Raw genomic sequence first — 27540 nt, forward strand, 5'->3', positions numbered from 1 at the left:
TTGCTCTTTGCTTCAGGTGACCAGACTTTAAGAGTTTGGGATGTGAAAGCCCCAGGAGTCAAACTTGTGATACCTGCCCACCAGGCTGAGATCTTGAGCTGTGACTGGTGCAAATATGACGAGGTATAAACCTGTTCCTCCAACTCTTCTCCTAATTGAACCACTCTCATTAAATAGCAGGGTTTTTACTGCAACGTTAATGCATCTTCTCTTTATAAAAACCTGTCTAGTTGCTTTGATGCTCTCATTCAGTACTTGATCTTCACATTCAGTACTAGAGCATTATTCCAACAGATGGACAGCCCAGGTAGATCAGAGATTTTGCTTGTTCTTTTGAATAGTGGACAGAATAGTCCATAGTGAAGAAACAGTTTGTATTTCTCTGTCCTCTTTCATTTACACACTGGGGACCTCATTTATGATTTATTCACCTGCATTGTTTGATTTATCTAACTTTTGGAGCCAACACGTGCATCACTGCAATTTAATAATTAAATTGTCCTGATCTATCTGTGTTTTTTATCAAATTGTCAGAACTTGCTGGTAACTGGTGCAGTCGACTGTAGCTTGAAAGGCTGGGATTTGCGGAACATCCGGCAGCCAGTGTTCATCTTGCTTGGTCATACCTACGCCATCAGAAGAGTAAAAGTAAGTTGTATTTTAGTCCCCATTGAACACAACTCAATTGGTACACAAACTTTTCTGGAAAACAGTAATATTTGATATTATCGAATAGCTAGGAAAAAGGCAACAGGTGTTGAAGACCTGGAAATGTTCAGTTCAGCACTGTGAAATGTTTGGATCCTCAGCAGATTGCTGGGATTTCAAAGTAAATGGCATCTTCAAAGTTAATATATTTTCATGAGGAGCATTTGAGAGCTTGAAAGAGGGTGGGGAGGTTTATGTCAGCTAAATTATATAGGAAATTTCAGATAGAGAAAATGCCTTCCCTTCCTCGTTTTTTTTTTTTTTTTTTAAATGATGCTGTGCCTTTTTCTTCCTATACAAAGGGTCAATATTCACATAAGGCAAAGTATAGAATTTGTGAATGTGTATTTTTGTGTATACAAAGAAAATGTTAATATGTTCAAAGACATTTTGAGACATTATGCATGAAAGGCTACAGAAGACCGTACTCGATCTGTGTACTACTAGATCATTTAGGAATTTGTTCTAGATGCACAATGACCTTTTTTCCTATTAGTTATTATTTTTAGTTTTTTTTTTTTAGATTAGTCAGACAGTACCTGCTCCTTTTAAAGCCTTTCAGGAACAGATGTGTTTATTGATATTTTCTAGAAAGTCTGAACTGGCAGAAAAAAATTATCCTGAATCAATATATTGCTTCACATGCCCTTGACGTGTTTCTACCAACTTTAAAAGTTATTGTGCTTAGGTTGAAATTTGTCAGAAAAGGGTGTGACTCGGGAAGTGGTTCCATATCACTGATCCTGTTTGTGTCCAGACAGGCTGAGAAGCTCTTGCTCCTCCTTATCCCTGCTACCCTTGCTTGCTATCCCCACTGGTGGTGGCTGTAAATTATTTCCTAATTTAATACTTGCATGACTGTGCTCTAATTGTAGTGTAAGAACATTTAGCAATGGTCTTCAACTTTGTTTTTAATTGTTTATTAAAAAAGATCATTTTGCAACTCCCAATTTAAAAGCCATGAAGACAGATGAATCGATACAGTATCAATCAATACAGACTGTCATATTCTTACTCTTGAAAGTGAGTGGGATCTTTTAAGAACAGCTCTGCCACTGAGGGATTCATAGCACATTGTCTTCATGATAAAAAGGAGAAAGTGAATGCAAAATTGTTATTCACTGTAACCTGTGATAGTAGAATTAAAGATGAAACAGGTGGTGAAACTAGTAGAAGATGGTTGTGCTTTTACCTGTGAACTGTGATGCAGGGGACCTGCATTTCAAACTGAAGTTTTGTCCATGGTTTGTGTATTTACTTTTGAGAAATACAGACTTCAAAATAGTGGGAAACTGAGGGTTGCCAAAAAGCTGGTGGCGAGGTGAACAAATTTCTCCTGACTGCATCCTTATTGCTGCAGTTCTTAGATCTATCTTAAGAGTCTGTAGAAGAGCAAGTCCCATAAAATGCCCTGCAAGAGAGGGGGAAAATTATGAAGCAACATTATACTGCCTTCAGTTTTTCAGCTTACCTCCAATTTTCCTATTTCTGTAAATAAGTTCAAAGTTTTAGGACATGGGATTGATGACAGTAATATATCTTACCTTCTCTGCAGTATGGCACAAATTTTCTCTCTCCTAAAATAATAAACTGGTCACATAGCTTTTCTGAAACTTGCTTTATATAATGAGATGATGCTCAGCTTGTCAGCCAAAAGCAGAATTGAATCACTTTTTACATGACTTTCTCAAACTGTAATGAAATCAAACCAAACCAGGGTCCCATAGAACATTCCTTCTAATTAGAAGCACGGTGAGGAAATCTGTTGATGTAGTCTGCTTTGTTGCAGCGTGATGTCCTACCTACCAAGAAAGTTTAAATAGTTGAACTTTGGTAACTTTCTGCTTGTAAGTCTGTATATGTTCACAACTTTTTTACTTTAAAAGTTGTTCTGTTTTGTTTTCTTGCAGTTTTCACCATTCCATGCAACTTTATTGGCCTCTTGCTCCTATGATTTTACTGTGAGGTATGGTATTTCTTTTTTTATTGGATAAAAATAGAAAGATAATCTATTTTAATGTGGCTTGCAGTAAAAAACAGTTCTAGAGGGGCCATACTGAGGTGCAGTTAATGTTCCTGCTGGATGATTTTTCTCTTCATAAGCCATGTTGAAAGTGCATGGGTTCTTCACTTACAGGCTAACTCACTCTGAATGTTACCTGCTCTGACAGATAAAGATGCCCATGATGGGGAAGGCTGGAAACTTGTGATTTCTGGCACCACAAGTTGGAGCTAGAGAACAGATCTAGAAATGGAAATGGGTGAGCAGAAACAAGCTCAGCCTGGGGAGGTGTCAGAGTCAGCTGGGCCTGAATCAAGTGTCTGCACCAAAAGGAAAATGTGCATTATGACTGGAGACTGCCTCCTGTTGTGTTGCCTCTTGAAACATCTGTCTGCCAACCCAACACAATGTCTTGGAAGGTTTTGTTGCCTTTTTTGGGTTGAGGGCCAGCAGGCTGTGGAGAGACCTCTAGGCTTTGTCCAGATTCAAACACTGCCTTTTCCCACATACCTGTATGGATTCTCATGTTACTGAAAGAGGTGAACATGAATATCACAAGAGCAGCAACATGGCGTTGGGGTCCAGGTGGTGTTTTCCTTAATCCTGACACTGAAAGCAAAAGGTTCAGGTAGGAAAGGACATCTCCAGCAAGTCAACACTTGTCTGCATAGCTGGTGTCACAAGCAGGGCTTTGACTGTTAGAGTCAACCACAGGGTCCTCTTTTAAGTGATTTGGTACCATGAGACAGGTATAAGATCTTTCTGACAAAGCAGGGCAAGAGCATCTTTCCCAACAGGCTTGCTAACCTAGAGATGAGTGTTTTAAACAACAGATATCAGGGAATTAGAAGTCCATGTCTGGTGGCAAAGATCATAGAATCATAGAATGGTTAGAGTTGGAAGGGACCTTAAAGACCATCTGGTTCCAACCCCCTGCCCTGGGCAGGGACACCTCCCACCAGACCAGGTTGCTCCAAGCCCCATCCAGCCTGGCCTTGAACCCCTCCAGGGATGGGGCAGCCACAGCTTCTCTGGGCAACCTCTTCCAGTGTCTCACCACCCTCACTGGAAAGAAATTCTTCCTAACATCATATCTAAATCTCACCTCTTTCAATGTAAAACCATTACCCCTCATCCTATTGCTACGTTCCCTGTCCAAGAGTCCTTCTCCACATCTCCTATAGCCCCTTTGAGGTACTGGAAGGCCTTTATAAGGTCTCCCTGGAGCCTTCTCTTCTCCAGACTGAATGACCCCAACTCTCTCAGCCTGTCTTCATAAGAGAGGGGCTCCAGCCCCTCTGAGCATCTTTGTGTCCTCCTGAGGATTATAGAGGGATTGTGGGACTGCTCACATTACTGGACTACTGCGATGGATGAATGCTTCTGAGGCTGGGAAGATGAGGTGGTAATAATGGTAAATCTATGAATTTAGCTGTCCAGTCATTCCCTTAAATTTCAGTCTGTGCATGGCTTTGTTCCTTTCTCTTGTAGATTAGAGCTGGATGGTGAGTTTATATAAAAATCGTGACCCCCCCATAGGCATGTCATTATCTCAGTAAAGGACTTAAGTGCTTCAGAACCTTTCCTAAATTTATTTTAATTGTTATACTTACTGTAATAAGGCATAGTGCCTTGCCAGTGGTATCCACTGTCGTGTGGTCAGTGCCTGACAGTGTAAGCGCTGGGAAGTCCATACATACATAACTTCTAGGCTGCTGTACCAGCATTCTGTCTTATAGAAAGTGCTTGATTTTATTTATGTTTAAAATGCACTTCTCATAGGATACTGCACAGTGGTCTCTGGAAGGTTATTTATGGGATCTTACTTAACATCCTTCACTGATGCAGTGCCAACTGCTTTACGGCGTATCATTTCTCAAAAGGCTTCTAGGTCTGAAATAAGAAGTGGTAATTGGTTTCTTCCAGTGGCCTTGTCTGAGCAATAAGACTAATCATCAGCATCCTGGTGCATTCAAGGGACTTGATTGTGTTGTCATGTTCTTCCCATTTTTTGACACCAACTATATATCCTTCAGGTTTGGCACTAACGTGCTTCATGCAGCACTGGAATCTAGTGCAATTTCAGCTCTGACATTTTCATATGTGGAAAGTGTCAATAAAGATGAGGAGAGCTCCTCACTTATATCCCAGGGTGTCTGTAAATGCAGAGCCTGGGGACCTTTTCACAAAATGCCACTCTAGGCATTATTTTTCTGTCCAAACAATTACTTGTGACTAGGGAGAGAGGGAAGGGTTGAAGAGATGAAATACAGATTTTTAGCGGTTTTCTAAAAGGATTGGTTGGCTTTGGTATGAGAGAACGACCAACGGAGGAGGCCAGGTGGAAGTCTTTGGAAAAGGTGGCACAAGTGAAATATTCTGTATAACGAAAGGAACTTGTCACCCCAGCACTTTGGGAACATTTCTTTTAAAGAATATAATATGATGACTGTGTTGTACCTCTGCCACACGTTCTGTACTGTCATTTACAGGAAGAAAGTGGGCTTACAGTGAGAAGTAGGGTTCACTTAGAAACGTTCAGAGTTTGACTCAATGCATCATACACTCCAGATGCACATATGTGCACACACACTGTATGTATGTATATGCATACACATATACACATGTGTACATACAGACATGGCTGTATATACAGATAAACATAGATTTCAATTTAAGAACAAAAATACTTGATAAAAGGTGAAAGAGAAGTTGGGATTCCAGTACTTGGTATTAATTTTGGATCTTGTTGAATCTACTCAAAGCCTGATTGCACTTCATAGAACATGGTGTGACACAGATTCATTGATACAAGCAGTGTTATTTTAATAGAAGCTTAGTTATGATATTATTCTTTTATTTTCTTTAACATTTCTGTTTGAAGCTCAGAATTATCTGTAAGTATTAACATATAGTAGATAACTTGATACAGCATAGCTCACTGTTTAAGCTCTTAAATGTTACCAAATCTTAAATGTTATCGAAGCTTTATCGTTTAACCACACAAATATATAAGATTATTAAACTGCCATGTAAGAGGCAGGGTTTTTGTTTGTTTTGGGTAGAACAGCCTGTTTGGCATATAATCCCAACTGGCCATCAAGAAGCAAAATAAACCAAAAAAGGTAGGTTGAAAGCAAAGTTAGCAACCAACGCTTAGCTTCATCCTTTGCAAATAGTATAGTGATAGAATGTTGCACTGTAGTCCAGTTATTGAAATGAAAACTAGTTCACATCCCAACTGGGAGCTACGAAAAAGAGGGTGGAGATTTGAACTTGAGTTTTTACACACTTGGGTATAATGATTTAGACTTAATCCCTGTCGAGTAAATGCCTCATTTAGACAAACTTTTTCTATACTGTTTCCTTATTCTTTGGAAGAGTTCAGGGGAAAATTCAGGTTAATTAAAGAGCTGTTTTAACACAAGTGAATCATTAAAATGCCAGGAAATACACAACACACTGTAACATTTCCAGGACTTACGTCTGTGTGCATGTTCTTAAACCTTATCTCTATAAAAATTCAGTTTGAAAGAACGTCAGTGTCATCTCTTACTGGAATCACTGTTTTATATTTTTGGACTCTCTTCACTGTAAAAAAAAAAATAAAAATTGTGGTGCAGTGGTGCATTAGGCACAGACAGTGCACACCAAATTTTAAACAGAAAATCTGATAAATTATAGAACCTCATTAAGCTGGTATCAGGCCAGATCTTGAAATGGATTCACAGAAGCTTGCCTGTGAGGCAAAAAGGTGTTTTTCTTATTGAAGGTTGTGCTATACTGGACATCATCTCTGCAAGGTGCTTTAAGGTAAACCACTGTCTCCACTTCTCCATCGTGATGTACAAGTTCAGTAACTTACATCACAAAGAAGTCTTAAGAACTTTTGGAATGATGCTGCTCATAGAAGGAACTGATTTTCACTTCAGTTAATTATCCTTGTCTTTTTTTTTTTTTTCAAGGTGAAAAGGTGGGTGCTTGCTCATTTGCTCACTTTTCTGATTTTTTTTTTTTTTTCCAAATGGAAAGTGTCTTCTCCCTAATCAAAATGCTTGTCACTGGTGATTTCTAGCGTGAAGCTGAAAACTCTGGAGTAGAAGAACCTGTTAATTTGAGTGTCTCAGTTGATAATATCTCCCGCTTTATTATAAAAAGTCCTCTTGATATTCAGAGCTTTGGGCATCACATCTGATGAAACTAACAATTCAAATTGTACTTTTCGACTACAATTTAACTGTTGCAGCTATGGAGTTAGTCAAAATCATTCATGCACCAGTGTAAAGCAAATCAGTTCTCTTACGTGTTTGCTTTTCGGATTAAAACAAGAATTGCAATTTCATGGTAAATATTTTGATATATAAATGAGTGCCCAGTTTCTTGTATTTTTTAAATTCAGTGGCATTTTCTTGTCTGCAAATGCTAGTTTTCTTTGAAATAAGTATTTTGAGACGGAATTTCTCCTAAAACTAGAAAAACGTTGGCCACAGGAGCTACTCATCAAATGATTCAACCTCATAAATAGGTTAATATCTTTCACCTATGAAAACAAATTTTCTGGTGCTGTGAATAACACTAGAATGTTGTTGAAGAGCACAGCAAAGAGATATTTGTTTGGTTTTTTTCTTTTAATAAACAGGTCCTTATAAGTATGAAATACTCTTATATAATAATATGTATATAATACATAACTTTTCCGTTAAGATAAACATTCAAGTATTTATACTTGAATATTTAACTATGGCAGCATCTGAATATTTTTTTCTTATGGAAGGTGTATTGTTTTTCTTCTAAATAACCCTCTTCAAAAGCAGAAGAGATCTGAAGGCTAGTAACTAGTTGTTCTTAACAGTTGTTTTGTTGTATTGTGGCAGAAGAATTGAAACAAACGTAACACAATCTGCCATTTTGCCTCACAGAAAGATGCTTGTAGAGGATTTCATTGTCAGAACATCAGTTCTCTTGTGTAATAAGAAAAAATAGTGAAGCACATGCAACTCTATTAGAGTCGACTCATAAATGTGTAGGTGATGTGGGTTGTTTTCCCATCTAGGACATGGGAGGTGAACTAAGAAGTTAGAATTTTAGCAAGAATTACTTTGAAATAAAACATGTAAGTTTAGTCCTTAGAGAGGAACGATGCTACAGGAGCAAACTCAAAAGTAAAACCTATTTCAGAATTACTTTTTTGGATCCTCTTCCATTTGATTTGGCTCTCAAGCAATTATTCATCATTTCTTTGATGCTTATGGAAGATAATACCATGAAAAAAGGCTTTCTTCTATACCTGAGCTGCTTCATATTGTTAATACTTGAACTGTAATGAAATAATCTCTTAAGGATATTATTGTGGAAATAGTCAGATGTCCCCAGTTAATGCCTGAAGTAACAACATTGCCCTGATAGGCCTGTATCCAAAAGTAGCTTGACACTAAGTTCTGTGCAAACACAAGTTTTTTCTAGTTTGCAGGAAGAACTTGTCCCTTTGCAGGTAGTTGTCTTTGCAGAGGGATTAGAGATGGGAGCAGGAGAATGAATTGTGTGATATACATGTAGTAAACTACCACTGAGCTCTGGGTTGCTCTTGAAAACGTCGTGGTTGTGACATTTGACTTCTCTGCCTGATGTGGTTGCAAGTGCAAGTTGGCATTAATCTTTGAGTGGGCTTTTGTGGAAAGCAGTCTCGAAATAGCTGATTCACTCCTCCCTGAAAATACAATGCATGAAGACATCTATTGGAAACCTAAGAGCAGTAGTAAAGCTTTTGTGCATAAATATTTATCACAATTTATTTTTTTTGTTCCCCAGAAGGAAACAGGTTTGAGAACTTGAAGTAAGTTGCAGTACTCTTAAACTCTATACTGCTTCTGACTTTTTGCAGACATGACTTCATACAACAGGCACCACATTGTCCTACTATTTTTAAAACGGATTTGAAAGTCTTTTCTAAGTTTTTGTACAGAATCACAGAATCTTCTAAGTTGGAAGGGACCTTAAAGATCATCTTGTTCAACCATCAACCTAACTTTGACAAAAATAGACACCCGCACAACAAACAAGGAGCATCACCATCACTAAACCATACCTCCCAGCACTACATCAACTCATCTTTTGAACACCTCCAGGGATGGTGCCTCAACCACCTCCCTGGGCAGCCCATTCCAATGGCTGAGAACCCTTTCAGTGAAAAATTTTTTCCTAATATCCAGCCTGAACCTCCCCTGGCACAACTTGAGGCCATTTCCTCTCATCCTGTCACCTGTGACTTGAGAGAAGAGACCAACCCCCACCTCTCTACACCTTCCTTTCAGGGAGTTGTAGAGAGCAATAAGGTCTCCCCTCAGCCTCCTCTTCTCCAGGCTGAATAACCCCAGCTCCCTCAGCCTCTCCTCGTAAGACTTGTGTGCATGTAGATCTGAAGTTGTCTCCTTTACCCTTAGATTTCAGTAACGAGCATCTTTCTTTCAAAAGTTAGTAGAGAGCTAACAAGGTAGTGAAGGCTACCACTATTACTTAAAACAAGATTTGTTTCCTTGCCTTCTTATAAACAAATGTGGGAGGATGAAAATGCTGAGATGGTCTTTTGCTCCTCTGTCCTGCAAAATAAGTTGTTTATCTTAGATCTCAGGTACTAGGAAAAAGTTAAGAGGGTTGTTGCTATGGCGTAGCCATTGTGCTGATACCACTCTGCTCGTTTATGAAGGAAATAACATCTACACGTTAAACAAACTGACCCTGCTGGCTCCAGTGTTTGCTATTTTACCTGAATTGGTTTGAACATACAGTGTTTTCGGTGTAGTTGGTCTGATAATGAACTCTTCTTATTAAGTATTATCACTTTCCCCAACAGGAGGAAGGCAGAGACACCTCTGTGGTTGTTACAGTAGTAGTAAAGCAGATGATGCACCGCTGTGAGAAAACTTGAGCTGTAGAAAACTCAATTACAGCTGCTAGTCCACAAAATGGGCTTTGCTTTGCAGCCTATGGACTTTTCAAAGCGGTATTTACACCCAAAAAAGAATAACAAGTCTTTCTCTATGGTATCTTCTCAGTGTGTTATTATCTGGAAGTTCTATTCCTGAATCCTTTGTTCACGACTGAGATGTCTTGTACCTCTACTTCCATCCCATCTTGTCTGATACCTCGCTTATCCTTCCTGTTAACTGCTTTGGTGGACATGGCATCTAATGGGGGAAGTAGAGCACTTCAGAAATCTCTTTTCCAATCATTTACATCAACAAAGCCTGGAAAGAAAAATTTCTTTTTGAAATATGAATTAGTGGAATTAACTGCATAATGCGACTGATCTTTGTGGTATAAATTTATTATTAAATTATGATATTAAAGTCTGCTTTACAGGAACATGATCTCAAATTTGAGACTGGGAATGACCAATATCTCTCTTATATACAATTTTTGGTCAATAGAGACCCCATAGTGAACAATACCAAAACCAGAGAAAAACCATAAAGCGTGCTAATGTCTTTCAGGGATTAAATTCCCCAGCCATCAAGAAATATAACAAAAGTATTCTAGCCTACATTTTGTTCTGTTTTAATAACGTCCCAATGGCTGCTCTTTGGTGCCAACTTTGATCTCAGCTTCTGCAACAGGAGACAAAGATGGTTTTGCCCACTGGGGTTTAATTTATGCAAATCAGCAGATGGCTTTGCGGGAATATGATTTGTTATGTTTTCTAAGTGGATGAGTTTGCTTTTTTAAATACCCTGGCAGCAACAGATTTGTCAATATCTTGCATTATATTTTTGAAATGGCCTTTCAATTACTTTAATTGTGGTTTGTTTGATTTTGATTTTTTTTTTTTTTTTTCCTTCTCTCTTTCTCTCTCTCCCTCCCTCTCTCTCTCTATAGATTCTGGGACTTTTCCAAGCCAAACCCTTTGCTGGAAACAGTCGAGCATCATACTGAATTTACATGTGGACTAGATTTAAGCCTTCACAACCGTGGTCAGGTAAGAGCTGGGGTGAATTTACTTTGCCTTGCCTATTCAAGCCAGCAGAGTCATGGCTGGAGCGCAGGGCTCACATCCTGAATAAGAGCCACCAGATTGCAGGAAGCTTCTGGAAGAGAGTCTGGCTGATTCATTATTAAATAAACCTCACTGCAGGTCCATATTTATTTATAAAGCAGTTACTTGCATTGGGCAGGAGAGGAGGGCAGGACAGACAGAATTACAGAATCAGATAGCTGAAAGCCACAGTGAGTTCAGGGAAAATGAGGTTGTTTTGTTTCAGAAAGAAGAGTAATAGAGAAGGGCCTAGAACACCAAGCTGAGATGCAGAGCTTCTTCCACCTACTTAGGATGTCAAGTTAAACACTGGTGATGTCACACATGATACATAGACCTGGTTTGTCATCATATTTGGGAGTACTAGAAGAGACTCAATATGTAGTTAGAATTCTAAAACCCTCAGCTATTGACGTGAATGAGTGGAACCCATTTTATTAAGGGCACTTATTTGTGCACTGGTTGCAGCAGGATTCTCCTCTGCTGCTGTTGTTACAGTCGTTTCTGGTTTGGAGACAAGAAGATTGCTATTTGTAGTATGAACCGTTTTTTCAGGTAAGAAAGGCAGAGAAATGAAAGTTAATTACTTGCTTTAAAACGAGAAAGCCTATAGTTTTCACATAGGAGTTACTGTCACTGAGTTAACTGTAATTAATACACTATTTAATGTGCCACGGATATCATTTGCATCTAGATTCCTGTCTAATTCACAGTGAAATTAATTTTTTACCCCAGATAAAAATGACTTGTAACATCTGTGATGAATTTCTGATTGGACAAAGCGGATAAAAACATTATAATTTTGGCTACTGATAAAAGGATACAGGAGGAAGATGTAAATTTGGCAAAATACTTAGTTTAATGTATGTGGAACCGTTTTAGCCAAATGCTAGCTTAAAAAGTTTCATGCCTGGTTGCTTGTTTCCTTAATTCTGTTGCCTCAGAGGTGCTGCAGTAGCTATTCATTAGGCCACAGTGTGAACCACGTAGGGGAATTTCCAAGGCTGGAAAAAAATTCTCAAGCTTCAGATTATTTTTCATCGAGTCGGGAAAGGAATAGTCTAAAGACAAGTTGCTGGGGATTAACAGTTTGTTCCAAGTGAGGGCATAGGTACGATCCAGTGTGATCTGAACAGGCTGGAGAGCTGGGTCTGGGGATTAACAGTTTGTTCCAACTGAGGGCATAGGTACGATCCAGCGTGATCTGAACAGGCTGGAATGCTGGGCAGAGAAGAACCTAATGAGGTTCAAGAAGGGCAAATGTAGGGTCCTGTACCTGGGGAGGAAGAACCCCAGGCACCAATATAGGTTAGGGGTGGACCTGCTGGAAAGCACTTCTGAGGGAAAGGATCCGGAGGTCCTAATGGATAGCAAACTTTCCATGAGCCAGCAATGTGCCCTTGTTGCCAAGAGGGCCAATGGAATCCTGGGCTACATAGGGAAGAGTGTGGCCAGTAGGTTGAGGGAGGTCATTCTCCCCCTCTACTCTGCACTGGTGAGGCCACAACTGGAATACTGCGTCCAGTTCTGGGCTCCCCAGTTCAAGAGGGACAGGGAACTACTGGAAAGAGTCCAGCGTAGGGCAATCAAGATGATTAAAGGATTGGAGCACCTCCCTTATGAGGAAAGGCTCAAAGAGTTGGGGCTCTTTAGCCTGGAGAAGAGAAGGCTGAGGGGAGACCTCATCTACGTTTACAAGTATCTCAAGGGTGGGTTGACAGAGGATGGAGTCAGACTCTTTCCAGTGTTTCCCAGCGATAGGACGAGGGGCAACGGGCACAAGCTGGAACATGGGAAGTTCCATCCAAATAGGAGGAAAAACTTCTTTGCAGTGAGGGTGACAGAGCCCTGGAACAGGCTGCCCAGGGAGGGTGTGGAGTCCCCTTCTCTGGAGATCCTCAAGCCCTGCCTGGATGCTGTCCTGAGTGATGTGCTCTGGGCAACCCTGCTTTAGCAGGGGATTTGGACTGGATGATCTCTAGAAGTCCTCCCAATTCTGACAATTCCCTGATTCCATGATTCTGGCTGAATTGGGTCCAGAAGGAGCAGCAAGTGTAGCGTAGGGCCTTACAGTCCGTGCTCTGAGCCCAGTTCAACTCCTTATGAAGTTGGTGTGAGTTTTGCCACGGATCTGAATGAGGCAAGAAGATTTTTCTTCGTTTTCCATTGAAGGTGTGATTACATCTTGATGATAAGCCAGTTGCAAAGAGCCCCGTGTGTCACAGGGTGGGTCTCAGCGGATGGCGTTTCTGACTGTATGTCTGGATTCTCCTTCTTTTTGTATGATTTATCTGTCAAACTTGCAGTTGCTGCTACGTGGATGTTCTTTCTTTTTGTAACTGCAATGTATGGAATAGCCTTTGTGGAACGAGGCCAAGCAAATGCTCATTAATGATAGATAATGAATTGAAAGCAAACAGCTGCGCATGCACTTGTACGTTGGAAAAAGGAAAATGATGGTTTCCATACCCATCAACATTAGGGTGTTTGTGCATCCAGGTATTTTTTTATTCTCCCACACAGAAATTCTACAAGTCCAATGTTGGACTTAATGCACAAAATCTGTAAATGTGGGGTACGTATCCGTATACACTGCATGCCAATGTGCCTTCCAGACAGCACCTTGGCATCTGCAACAGCTTTAATATTCCTCTGTTTTTTTTATTGTGGAGTTGATTTAATGTATTGTGTGGGTTGGCTATCACAGCAATGCAAAAATGTAAGCATTCTGGTTTTTAAAATAAATTTAAAATACTCTGATAGAATTAAACTGTAACTACAAGATAAAGAATGAACAATTGCTGAATAGTGGCTTCCAGTGTGAGCCCTTGCAGCCTTTTCCTGGCTTCTACATTGATCAAACCAAGATTATTGGCTTACATTTTATGCTGCTGTTCTCAATATGTAGGTTGCCTTCATGTCTGTTCCCTATCGAGATCTGATAATGAGCCCCACTCATCATTGTCCTTTGTGCATTTATCTGATTTGTGATTTTTCACTGTGTGCTTTATGAGGAGTTACGACCTGAGATTTGAACTGCTTCTCTCCTCCATGCATGCAGGGTATTTTGTTCATAATGGGCAAGCTATTCATTTATAGTCAAATTAAGTACCATTCTGGTCATTAACCTTTGCTTTCGTTCTTAATGGTATTTTTGTTGTCTAGCCAGATAATATTTTCCTTGGCTGGGCCAAACGAACTTCACTAGTTTTTGAAGCATCTTTTACATGTCAAGAAAAAAGCAGCCTGTAGTTTTGAAAAAAAAGTGTTCAAAATAGATATTGCCATTAAGAATCTGATCGACAAGACATTCCTGTGGAGCTGATTGAGCTGTGAACAGAATCCCCAGGCAGAGAGTAGGTACGTGCAGGGAAGCTGGTTCTTGTAAAGTATCCTGCTAAAGGGGGGGCAACACTTAGGAAAGAGATCTGGGCAGAAGGAATCCCAGGTTGGGAAGGTAAGAGTTGCCTAGATGAAACAGAAAACTCCTTTGTGCTTAATGCAGATTCTGATACCTATTTTGGGGTATCTGCCTCTATCTAAAGCATTTGCTAAAAGCTTTGCATTTAAAAAAACCCCAACTGTTGTTTTGTTTGATTTTTATTTTTTTCCCCACCATAATGTTAGTGTCAGGTTCATAGCAATTTCAGACAACTCACAAACAAACATTTGGATGCGTAGAAAAATGTGTGTTTTACAGTGCAAAGCATAAACAGAAATGGTGCTTGTGATATTCACAGAATCAGAATCACAGAATCTTCTAGGTTGGAAGGGACCTTAAAGATCATCTTGTCCAATCATCAACCTAACTGACAAAAATAGACACCTGCACAACAAACAATTCTCTGTTATTTCTCTGTTAAGCTGCAAGTGTTGCTGTGGGAGCTTGCAGGGCAGGGTGTCTAGCAGAAAATACTCTAACTTTCAGCCAAAGTAGCTTTTGTGCACACCAAAACAGTGACAAGACCCTAAGCACCAAAAATCTTTTAAATTTCTAATGGTGTACAGTATGAAGAACTGAAGAAATCCATTTGCCTTGTCAGCTGTATTAAGAGGTGCAGTTTTTTAAACCAGACGTGATAGTCCTTTCTGATGTTTGGGGATAAGAAAAACAATTCAAGCTCGTTGCTTTCTCTATACATTAGACAGGTATAGGATGTATGTGGACCATATGAAAGTGGTACCCAGCTATATGCTATTCCTCACTGGGGGCTGATAATGCTAGACCATATATTGTAATTGTAGTCTGTAGCTCATTGGATTTCTTATTTCCTTCCCTGTATGTGATCTGTGAATGTTCTGCCGAGTTAAAATACGATATTTCTTTAAGCCTAGCTCTTACTGGGGTTCTGCTGTGCTTACCTACAGGATGTAAGCATGAACCTAAGTTCTTTTGGTATTTTTGTGCAGCTGTATTTAAAAGCAGCCTTTTTCTTCTGCTGTAGGTTGAGCACGATATGGCAGTCATGAATTAATTTTAACTGTGCTTTAGGCAATCCATCAATGACACAGATAGATACTGTGAACATTCACTTCTTGTCTTGATTCTGAAATGGTTTCAATACGTATGTAAGGAGTAGAAAATAAGCATGTACCACGAATTTCTTTAAATCATGGACAAAAAATACCCAACCGTTTCTGTTGTAGTTCTGAAGTTGTACTTTGCTTAACACAAATGTAAGAAAAACTGAAACTCTGCACTTTGTCTGAAAACCTTGCTCAGCCTACACCTTACATCTGTTCTGAACTCTGCAAAGCAGCCAGTGGAAAGTAAGAATTAATACTTTCCACTGAGCCAGGTTTTCTATCTTGCTGCTGAGAGCAAGATTAAGTATTTAATGGGAACAGGAGAGGAATCGATTTCTCTGCACTTTTTTTTTTTGCTATGAACAATGACATTCCTAAATTGCAAGGATATGTGATTTTCCATGGAAGTGATGGAAAGTGATGCTGTGGCTTAGGATACCTGGTACATGAAGAGCACTATACATTACATGAAGAGCATTATACATCTGTGATGTGCCAAATCAGAACAGTCTTCAATGATATGCAATACTGAGGGGCTCCCTTTGGAAATTAAAATTGTTTCTGCAGCAAATGAGAATAAACCCAATGTCAGTTCTCTAGTCCGAAATCATAGAATAGAAACATAGACTAGTTTGGGTTGGAAGGGACCTTTAAAGGTCATCTGCTCTGTTAAAGGCTAGGTTTTAGGATAACTTCTGTACAACACAAATAGTGATCACTTAGGATTTTCTTTTACTGGGGCTGTGTGTGTTTGGATGGTAATTATACCACAAATGAGCAGCTGGCTGTCTAAATTGCTGTTTGTATCAACCTCCCAAATGGTTTGGGAGGCAAACTTGTTTTCCCAAGCCTTCTGTGTGGTTGCACCTCCTTGTGTAAATATTCCCCCCCTAGCAGATTAGTTCACATGAAACTGCTTTCTCTTATTTCTTCAAAGCACCTGGAGCTCTGAGATGTATCGATGCAAGAAGGGCTCTGCCCACAATTCTTCTGTATTGAATTTGGAGATGCTGATAGGTGATGTGGCAATATACACACATGATACCAAAGAATGTGAAAACAGTGATAATACCAGTGTGGAACTGTGTTCAGTTTTGGGCCCCTCATTACAGGAAAGACATTGAAGTGCTGGAGCGTGTCCAGAGGAGAGCCACCAAGCTGGGGAGGGGCCTGGAGAACAAGTCCTATGAGGAGAGGCTGAGGGAACTGGGCATGTTTAGTTTGGAGAAGAGGAGGCTGAGGGGAGACCTCATTGCCCTCTACAACTACCTGAAAGGAGGGTGTAGAGAGGCAGGTGTTGGCCTCTTCTCCCAAAGGACGAACGACAAGACCAGAGGAAATGGTCTGAAGTTGGGGCAGGGGAGATTTAGATTAGATATTGGGAAGAATTACTTTACTGAGAGAGTGGTCAGGCACTGGAACAGCCTGCCCAGGGAGGTGGTGGAGTCACCATCCCTGGAGGTATTTAAGAAACGTATAGACATGGCTCTTCAGGGCATGCTCTAGTGCCCAAGGTTATTGGTTTATGGTGAGGTGTTGAGTGTGGGGTTTAGTTGGTGGGTGTGGTGTTTTTGGTGGGCGTTTGGTGTGGTGTGTTTTGTATTTGTTTGGTGTTTTGTTTTGTGTGGTGTGGGTTTTTTGGGGTTTTTTTTGTTGTTTTGTTTTTTGTGGTTGGACTCGATGATCTCAGAGGTCCCTTCCAACCACTAAGATTCTGTGATTCTGTGAAACCAGTCTTGTGCTCTGTGTTACGCTGTCCTCATGTTCCAGCTTCCCCAAAACTCCCACTTTCTTCTCCCTAAAGTTGTAGGGTATCAGCAACCACAGTCTGCTCCTTCGTCCCACCTGGCCAGAGGCAGTCAGAACTAGCATTAGTCTGTTGATCCCGTGAAACGTTGGTGTACCTGATGGTATCATAACTTCTGGAGGACTACTTTTTCGTCCTTCCCAAAGGACGAACGACAAGACCAGAGGAAATGGTCTGAAGTTGGGGCAGGGGAGATTTAGATTAGATATTAGGAAGAATTACTTTACTGAGAGAGTGGTCAGGCACTGGAACAGCCTGCCCAGGGAGGTGGTGGAGTCACCATCCCTGGAGGTATTTAAGAAACGTATAGACATGGCTCTTCAGGGCATGCTCTAGTGCCCAAGGTTATTGGTTTATGGTGAGGTGTTGAGTGTGGGGTTTAGTTGGTGGGTGTGGTGTTTTTGGTGGGCGTTTGGTGTGGTGTGTTTTGTATTTGTTTGGTGTTTTGTTTTGTGTGGTGTGGGTTTTTTGGGGTTTTTTTTGTTGTTTTGTTTTTTGTGGTTGGACTCGATGATCTCAGACGTCCCTTCCAAAAACTAAGATTCTGTGATTCTATGATTCTGTATCAGCATCACTAAAATTTTAAAAGGTGTAATTTCTTACTAGTTGGGAGCAGGTCATAGCCAAACTGTATCGTGCATCCTCTGAAGGTAATTGAAATGTAGTTCTGAATTCTTCCAGCTTTATGGAGAAATTTTTGATCATCTGTCACATTTTGGTGTGCAGGTTTGTTCTGCTACCTGGTTTCTGTGCTTGTGCAAGGCAGGAGAACAGGCAGGAGGGTGCCTGCTGAAGTTGGCTTAACTATTATGACCAAATATAAATGCAGAAGATGTCTTTATTGAGGCTGTTGTGCTGTGTATTTTGCTGTTCATTTAAATTAATGGTATGCCTTCAACAGACCCAGAAATGTTGACTGTTTCATGTGAAAGTGGAGTTACACCTTGTAGAAACACACAGAATAGCAGAGACTTTTTCTGCTTTTCTCTTTTGATTGCTGCTTCTTATCTTTTACACTTAATTGCCAAGGAACTGATAGCTTCCCCCCAGCTGCTGTGGCTCCCACACTGCTATAATTATATCACTATCTCTGCTTCTTTTTAATCTTTCCTTATGGTCCTTCTCCAGGATGCTACTAAAGTTATGTAGTTAGTGATCCTTTGAGATTAAAAGATCCTACGGCAATTCAGAGTGGATTTTTGCATGGAAAGATCAGATTTAAGCAGCTGCAGACATTGCACCGATTTAAACTCCTTTGCAGTTTTGGAGGGATCTGTTCTTTTACTTAATTTCAGAGTGGATTTTTGCATGGAAAGATCAGATTTAAGCAGCTGCAGACATTGCACCGATTTAAACTCCTTTGCAGTTTTGGAGGGAAGGAAAAGGAGGTGACTTTTCTTGCTGGTGCTTATTACGTGCCTTTCCCAAACTGTTAAAATTAAATTTTCACTGTATAAATCTTCATGGAAAAAAAAAAAATAATCATTGGTGTTACTGCAGATTGAAAAGAAAAGGTTTTAATTTACAAACTCCCATCACTTTGACTCTTGTGTAAAGGTAGGCATGGTGTGCAGTTCACCCTGGGAACTGTTGTCCAAACAAAAGGCCACACTAGTGGTTTGGATTTTCTAGTACAAAATAAATACTGAATGCATTTAACCTCATGCACGATCCATTATGCATGTAACCAACCAGTTTTAAGGAGAAGGAGATCTTCTGCCTACTGTATCTTTTTAGATGGTCCAGATCAAAAGAATGTAGTGCTAAAAGCCTGGAGAAGAGAAGGCTCCGGGGAGACCTTATAGCGGCCTTTCAATACCTGAAGGGTGCCTATAGAAGAGCTGGGGAGGGACTCTGCCAGGAGGTGTAATGATAGGACAAGGGGAAATGGTTTTAAATTGGAAGAAAAAAGATTCAGATTAGATCTCAGGAAGAAATTTTTTACTATGAGGGTGGTGAGACCCTGGAAGAGGTTGCCCAGGGAAGTTGTGGCTGCCCCATCCCTGGAGGGGTTCAAGGCCAGGCTGGATGGGGCTTGGAGCAACCTGGTCTGGTGGGAGGTGTCCCTGCCCAGGGCAGGGGGTTGGAACTCGATGATGAAGTCCCTTCCAACCCAAACCATTCTATGATTCTATGAAAACAGAAATACCTTCTACTCAGTTTTTTTTCTACTCTATGAAGTGTGAATGTGGACCAAGCCCAAAACCCTTCTGGCCTGGAGGTGGACTGTGAGGAATGATCACCTGTGAAAGTAATTTGATGAGTAACAAACCTAATAGCTTGCTTTATCTCCACTTAATCCCATCCCACACATCTACAGAGGATGCTCCAGACCCCTCAGAAATACGTAGTAATGATATAAATAGACCATTAAATTCTGTATGAAAAGACACAGAAGGTAAGAAACTAAAAGAGCGGAGGGAAACACAGCATTAATGGAAGTGAAGAATTGAATACTTCTTCCGCTGTCTCTTCTACAGAAAGACAGGTCTTACTGGTTTTATTTGAAAATGGAATGGGATGGAGAAAAGCAGAGAATAGGTCACTCTCAGCCACATTTGCTTATTATCCTATGATTTATTATGAGCACACTGGAAGCTGAGTGGCATCAAGATACTTCTGGAAATATTAATCTAGAAAGTTGTACTTTCTTCTGATTAAACTCTATCATAAAAAGGTTACTTGACTCAAAATTTTTAGTTATTCTTTAGAATGTATTTAATCTTGGTTAGAGCTCGGGGGTTTATTATGCCTTCAAATATTGAAAAAAAGTTAGTAACTTGGGAGATTTCTCATTTTCTTGCTGCTTTTGAACAGCCGAGAGGCAGAACGTCATGCAGGTAATGGCAGAGAATGGATTGCCCTCAGGTGCTGGAGAAGGTCTAAGTCTATTGCAGAGCAAGATGATGGTGATGAATAGGAAAAGAGAGGGCCTGTCAGAGGAGTAAATCAGTTAGTGAGTCCATGGAAATGGCTTTGGGAAATGAATTCATGCCAATATTAGATCAATTGGTGGGAAACGTACTCTGGGACAAGGATAAACACTTCAATAAAATACAGGATTGCTGTTTCATTTGAGTTAAACTATGATTTTTCTAGGCAAGCAATCAGCTTCCCGTGGTGACTGCAGGTTTTGGGTCATTGGCTTGCTTTTTGGCTTTATTTGAAGAAAAATACTGTTACCCCCATTTTACATGCTTCAAATAGACTGAAATCTCTACTGGCAGATAACTTGGCACGATGTTTATTCTACAGTAATAACAGCACAGTGCCCCAGCATAGATCCTAGTGCTGCAGCTTTGCTACTAAAAGCATTAGAGACAATAAATGTCATTTTCTTAGACTGCCTTTCCCATATAGTTCAGTTAAAATCACCAGGTTTAAAACGCTTTTTCTATTTGAATTATTTCTTGGTGTACCTTACCAATCAGCGTAAGGTAGAATATTCCTGGTTTAAATTAAGCTCTAGTTATTCTCCTTTTCCCTGCAATTTTTTTGGTAGTTAAAAGTTGCTACGGTAGAATTTTATTCTCTAGTTAGAAGAGCAATTTAGTAGTCACACCTGATAACGAAAATTGTGTGGCGTATGGGGGTCCAAAATATCCAATAGTATAAGGATACTGTAATTTATACAGTTCTTAATTACTAAAATAAACTGTCTTCTATTCTGCTTTAAAGATAGATAGATAAATAAATAGATAAATAAATACCCTCTAAATACTGAAATCAGTGAGATTTGTTTCAATCTGAGAGTAAAACTTGTCCCCAAGACAGTGAAGACATTTTCATGGACAGACAAACCTCCGTGCCCTTGTGTTCCTGATGGAGAGGACTTTCATCAGGTATGCAAATAACACATGGGTCCATTTTCAGTTTTCCTCTGTCACAGGAGGGTTTTCTCCACCTGTTTGTAACATCATCTCATTGATGGAAATAGAAACTTTAGGAAATTGTGGGGCTTTTTTTTTTTATCCCATATAGAATTTTATTCTCTAGTTAGAAGAGCAATTTAGTAGTCACACCTGATAACGAAAATTGTGTGGTGTATGGGGGTCCAAATTATCCAATAGTATAAGGATACTGTAATTTATACAGTTCTTAATAACTAAAATAAACTGTCATCTACTCTGCTTTAAAAATAGATAGATAGACAGATAGATAAATAAATACCCTCTAAATACTGAAATCAGTGAGATTTGTTTCAAGTCCCATAGAGTTCAGTTACAATTACCAGGTTTAGAATGCTTTTTCTATTTGAATTATTTCTTGGTGTACCTTACCAATCAGCGTAAGGTAGAATATTCCTGGTTTAAATTCAGCTCTAGTTATTCTCCTTTTCCCTGCAATTTTTTGGTAGTTAAAAGTTGCTACGGTAGAATTTTATTCTCTAGTTAGAAGAGCAATTTAGTAGTCACACCTGATAACGAAAATTGTGTGGCGTATGGGGGTCCAAAATATCCAATAGTATAAGGATACTGTAATTTATACAGTTCTTAATTACTAAAATAAACTGTCTTCTATTCTGCTTTAAAGATAGATAGATAAATAAATAGATAAATAAATACCCTCTAAATACTGAAATCAGTGAGATTTGTTTCAATCTGAGAGTAAAACTTGTCCCCAAGACAGTGAAGACATTTTCATGGACAGACAAACCTCCGTGCCCTTGTGTTCCTGATGGAGAGGACTTTCATCAGGTATGCAAATAACACATGGGTCCATTTTCAGTTTTCCTCTGTCACAGGAGGGTTTTCTCCACCTGTTTGTAACATCATCTCATTGATGGAAATAGAAACTTTAGGAAATTGTGGGGCTTTTTTTTTTATGCCATATTTATTTACTGTGCTGGATCGGCCTCATCCCAGTGGAATTCAACTAAAATAAACTGTCATCTACTCTGCTTTAAAAATAGATAGATAGACAGATAGATAAATAAATACCCTCTAAATACTGAAATCAGTGAGATTTGTTTCAATCTGAGAGTAAAACTTGTCCCCAAGACAGTGAAGACATTTTCATGGACAGACCAACCTCCGTGCCGTTGTGTTCCTGATGGTGAGGGCTTTCATCAGGTATGCAAATAACGCGTGGGTCCATTTTCAGTTTTCCTCTGTCCCATCACAGGAGGGTTTTCTCCACCTGTTTGTAACATCATCTCATTGATGGAAATAGAAACTTTAGGAAATTGTGGGGCTTTTTTTTTTATGCCATATTTATTTACTGTGCTGGATCGGCCTCATCCCAGTGGAATTCTTGCTGCTATTAAAATTTAAATTAAGCAGTCCTTTTTTAAAAATAAAATGGATAAAGTGATTTAAAGTATTTTTTAAAATGTTCACGTTTTACATGAGAACTGATGTCTCTAAACACTTTTGAAGCTTTTATTGAATATGCTGGGTTCCCCTTTGCTGGGGATCCTGCGAAGGGACACGTAGCAGCCCTCCATCAATGAACACCACCTGCCCTGCTGGTGGCTTCCAGTTGTCCCCTTGCTCTTACCATCTTGGCTGTGTTTTGGTGGCAGTATTATGGAGAAATGGAAATGCTGTTGCATATGACACCAAGTTAAGCAGGAGTGTTGACTCCTCCCAGGAGGATAGGGAAGCTTTGCAAGAGGATCTAGATAGATTGGATCACTGGGCCAATGCCAATAGAATGAGTTTCAACAAGGGCAAGTGCAAGGTCCTGCACTTGGGCCACAATAACCCCATACAGCGCTACAGGCTCGGGGAAGTGTGGCTGGAGCTGCCTGGAAGAAAGAGACCTGGGGGTTCTAGTTGACAAATGGCTGAATATGAGCCGGCCGTGTGCCCAGGGGGGCAAGAAAGCCAATGGCATTCTGGCTTGTATCAAAAATAGTGTGACCAGCAGAAGCAGGGAGGTGATTGTGCCCCTGTACTCAGCACTGGTGAGGCCACACCTCGAGTATTGTGTCCAGTTTTGGGCACCTCAATACAAGAGAGAAAGGGACATGGTGTAGGGGAGGACTTTGTAGAGTAGGGTAGAGGGTTGGACTCGATGATCCCAAGGGTCTCTTCCAACCTAAACCATTCTATGATTCCCTGATTCCCTACTACTGCTCCGTGCCCTAGTGTGCCCATTTCCCATACCTACCTGTTTGCTGTTCTTTACATGTGTATTTTTATCAAGGTTTCTGACATCAGTATTCCATTATCAATTTCCCGCTGCACGGGAGAACTCCATCCACCATTATTTGCTGGAGCTTTTATTTCCCTTTTGTTTGCTGGTTACGTTTTCATCTTTCATGTGTTATCATTAAGTCAATGAGTTGGGCAAATTACCGCAAGTGATCCTTTTCAAAGTCCCTTTTCATATCCCCTGCTTATTTTTAGTGTTGCCAGATTAAACGGTTCTGTAACTATATTTGTTCAGAGGCTACTTCAGGGATGTTAATTATATTGATAACAGGTGGGAATTCCCACGGGATTTTTTCCAGATGCTATCTCTGTTTCTCGTTGCTTTATGAAAGTGGAAAGTGTTGCCTATAGAAAAACAGATACTGATCCAGAGCTGTGGAGAACACTAAAAAAAAAAAAAAAGTGTTTTATATGATTGCCAGTTTCTACATAGCGTTTAGTGGAAAACTCAAATTTTTCTTTTTGGTCTGATTTGGGGGACTGCAATGCAGCAGAACATTTATTACACAAAGCTCTTTTATGTTGTATGAATAGACAGACACTTTGTCAAGAGATTTTTTTTTTTTTTGGATCCATTTAGATGTATATGGAAAGCACTTCAAATAACTAAGTAGAACCAGCTAAGGAAGCAATAAAAATGAATAATAGTCCAGTATAGTAAACACAAAATGGGCTAATTATTGTCTGAAATCAAATATTGAAGTTGGATTTCCAAATTTTTAGTGTGCAGCTGTTTGTTCTGGCTCTAGAAGAGAACAGGAATTGCACTCTGCAGCAGAAGGAAGCTGGTTGTGCAGAGGATCCAATACTGTATCCTTTGTGATCCCAACTGGAAAGGACATTGTGGAGATAATGGGAGATGGACTCAGCCAGATTTACTGGCACACATTGATTGGGCTCATCAGAAAAAAAAAGAAAAAAAAAAAAAAAGTGTTTTATATGATTGCCAGTTTCTACATAGCGTTTAGTGGAAAACTCAAATTTTTCTTTTTGGTCTGATTTGGGGGACTGCAATGCAGCAGAACATTTATTACACAAAGCTCTTTTATGTTGTATGAATAGACAGACACTTTGTCAAGAGATTTTTTTTTTTTTTTTGATCCATTTAGATGTATATGGAAAGCACTTCAAATAACTAAGTAGAACCAGCTAAGGAAGCAATAAAAATGAATAATAGTCCAGTATAGTAAACACAAAATGGGCTAATTATTGTCTGAAATCAAATATTGAAGTTGGATTTCCAAATTTTTAGTGTGCAGCTGTTTGTTCTGGCTCTAGAAGAGAACAGGAATTGCACTCTGCAGCAGAAGGAAGCTGGTTGTGCAGAGGATCCAATACTGTATCCTTTGTGATCCCAACTGGAAAGGACATTGTGGAGATAATGGGAGATGGACTCAGCCAGATTTACTGGCACACATTGATTGGGCTCATCAGCTTTTTCTCTTTAGCTCTCCTCTTTTCTTCTTCCATTTGCCTTAGTTCTTGGCCCCACCATATTTTGTGAATATATATTATAGGTCATCTAGTTGAGTAATTGTCAGCGGGGTTAACCCTTTCGCTTTGTTACAGACTCTAAAGTGCATTATCAAATCATTTGGAAACATTTAAAGCATTTGAACATGGTTTGGACATTTAAAGATTCCATCTTGTATGGAATCTTATTTATTCAAATCTTTTAATGCTATGGAATGAGATTAACCTCCTATTTTTGTGATTTTTAGCTTCAAACCTGCCTCTAGAATAGAGCTTGTGACTTGCAATTCAGAAGAATTTCAGTTATACTGGAGTTGGTCGCCGTGTTTATAAGGTGCCATTGGCACGGCTTGTGACTTGCAATTCAGAAGAGTTGCAGTTACACTGGAATCGGTCGCCGTGTTTATAAGGTGCCATTGGCACAAATGGCATCACTTCTTATCAGACCAGGGGGGTCTGGGTGGTGCTTGAAGCAACACCCCCCCTGATCCTCAGTGCTCAGCAAGGAGACATCTCTCTTCTCAACAGACAAGCCCATGGCTTACCCCTGTGAGGCTGAGGTTCTGGCTTAATTCAAGAAACTTCCTGCATCATTTTTGTCAACTTCTTTATTTTTCCATTCCTCAGGTCTCCGTTAGGAAAACGTCTGTAATAATTTTCCCTACTTGCAAGTATAAGAAAGTTGGTCAGATTTTGATCAGGAAGTGTTTAGATATAAAAAGGTCCAGACTTTTGTCTGTCCTTCCTTCCCCTCATTCTCAGTTACTTTCTCTCTTTAGCCTATTTGAAACAATCAATTGAAACCCAAAGGTTTCGCCGCTTTCCTCCTGGGGAGTAGGAAAAATAGGAAATGGTTAATTTTCATGTACCTCAGGAAAGTTAAGACAACGTATAAAAAAAAGAATTTAAAAAACCCAAACAAAACCAAACCAACTGTAAAGTTAAGACAATGTTTAAAAACCCAAAAAATTAAAAAACCCAAACAAAACCAAACCAACTGCATTATTATATAATTTTGAAGCATTGCAAATCGGCAACGTTAATTCCACACTATGCATTAATTTCTTCTGAATTCCTTCTGGTTTCTGTGAAAATGATGCTTTTGAAGGATCTAAAGAGATTCTCTTTGCTTTTGCATTATTATATAATTTTGAAGCATTGCAAATCGGCAACGTTAATTCCACACTATGCATTAATTTCTTCTAAATTCCTTCCGGTTTCTGTGAAAATGACACTTTTGAAGGATCTAAAGAGATTCTCTTTGCTTTGTAGGTGGTGGACTGTGCTTGGGACGAGCTCGTGAAGATCTATACTCCGTCATGCCTGGCAGTTCCTGTCTAGAGAGAAAGCGAAGGAGATCTGAGACGCCGGGACCCGTTCTCTCTTCCCCCACAAGCAGACTTGGGTCAAAGTGTCAACTGTGTCACTAATCTCAGTGTCTCTTTTCCAGTTGAATGGAGTGTTGTGCACTTCAGCACGTGGAGATTTTAGGGCTGGGTTTATGGTACAGGTAATACTTGAGCCAGCAAAGTGTTCAACAGCTACTCAACGGCCAAAGAGTGACGGTAGCAGATATGAACTGGTGGCTTCAAAGCAGAATCACCACCACAATTTAGTGATCTCTCTGGTTAATGGTGAGAGGTCTGAATCCTTTTGATCCTTATAAAGAATAAAAGTGACTGGCAGTGTAATCTGAGATAACATCATAGAATCATAGAATCATTCAGGTTGGAAGAGACCCTTGGGATCATCGAGTCCAACCATCTACCCTACTCTACAAAGTAAAAAAGCAGCTTTTCACTGTAAAATACTGTAACATCAACCTAAGGTTTGTATCGCTCAGATGCATTTATATTTATATGTTTTACTGTGACTGAACATTGCATTATTTTCTTGTGCAATATGATGAATACTCTTGATGGACAGTAAATGTCATCATTTATAGCCAGCTGATTTGTTTGACCTTTTTGATTGCCGCTTCACAAAGACGGCAAAGATTATTTTCATACATTTTTTTCTCTTGGATCTCCTGGAGTAAAGCAGTTGAAGTCATGCAGAAAGATACTCTGATGATAGAGAAAACACTTAGGAAAAAATGAAATATATGCAACACTAATTGGATCACAATCCTCAAGATTCAGAGATAGCACAACCATCTCTTTTATTAGGCTTGTCTTCTGTTTTCACTTGGAAAGTTTTTCCAAGAGATAGAAGAGGAATATGGTCGTGTATTCAGTGTTCCTGGACTTCTGACAACCTGGCCTAAGTGAGAGCTGATGTCCAGACCATCATATGTGCAGATAAACTGCATGGCATCAGTATAGAGATCCAGTGTGGCCAAGCTTTTATACTATAAGAATATTTCCAAGGTGTTACAGGTATGTTGAAGTACTTTGCCTTCCCATTTTGACTCCTCAGCCCACGTGCTGGTATTTTCACCTGAGTTTTGCTGGGGCAGGTAGAGATGTTAAGTTTTTATTCTTCTCCGGTCTCCTTTGAATACTCTTTCAGGATTTAACTGGGAGAGTCCTGCAGCTCTCACTGGATGGTTGGAGTTGGAAGGGACCTTAAAGATCATCCAGTTCCAACCCCCTGCCCTGGGCAGGGACACCTCCCACCAGACCAGGTTGCTCCAAGCCCCATCCAGCCTGGCCTTGAACCCCTCCAGGGATGGGGCAGCCACAGCTTCTCTGGGCAACCTCTTCCAGTGCCTCACCACCCTCACAGCAAAGAATTTCTTCCTCAGATCTCATTTAAATCTCTCCTTTTTCACTTTAAAACCAATCCCCCTCGTGATTGTGCTACCTTGGAGAAAGAGCTGGGGATCTAGCACGTA

The 27540-nt window shown here is 39.9% G+C and overlaps 1 protein-coding gene across 1 annotated transcript; it reads left to right on the plus strand.

Moving 5' to 3' along the window:
- On the plus strand, nt 1-27243 carry LOC106887801 (peroxisomal targeting signal 2 receptor-like; the record flags this gene model as incomplete). The annotated part of the gene is made up of 5 exons (XM_014941541.1): nt 1-123; nt 535-648; nt 2619-2674; nt 10583-10682; nt 25977-27243. Coding segments are annotated over 5 exons (462 nt in total), but the record flags the coding sequence as incomplete, so codon positions are not given.
- Between the last annotated feature and the right edge of the window lie 297 nt (nt 27244-27540).

This window comes from Calidris pugnax, unplaced genomic scaffold (genome assembly GCF_001431845.1).
Source record: "Calidris pugnax isolate Ruff unplaced genomic scaffold, ASM143184v1 scaffold122, whole genome shotgun sequence".
NCBI lineage: Eukaryota > Metazoa > Chordata > Aves > Charadriiformes > Scolopacidae > Calidris > Calidris pugnax.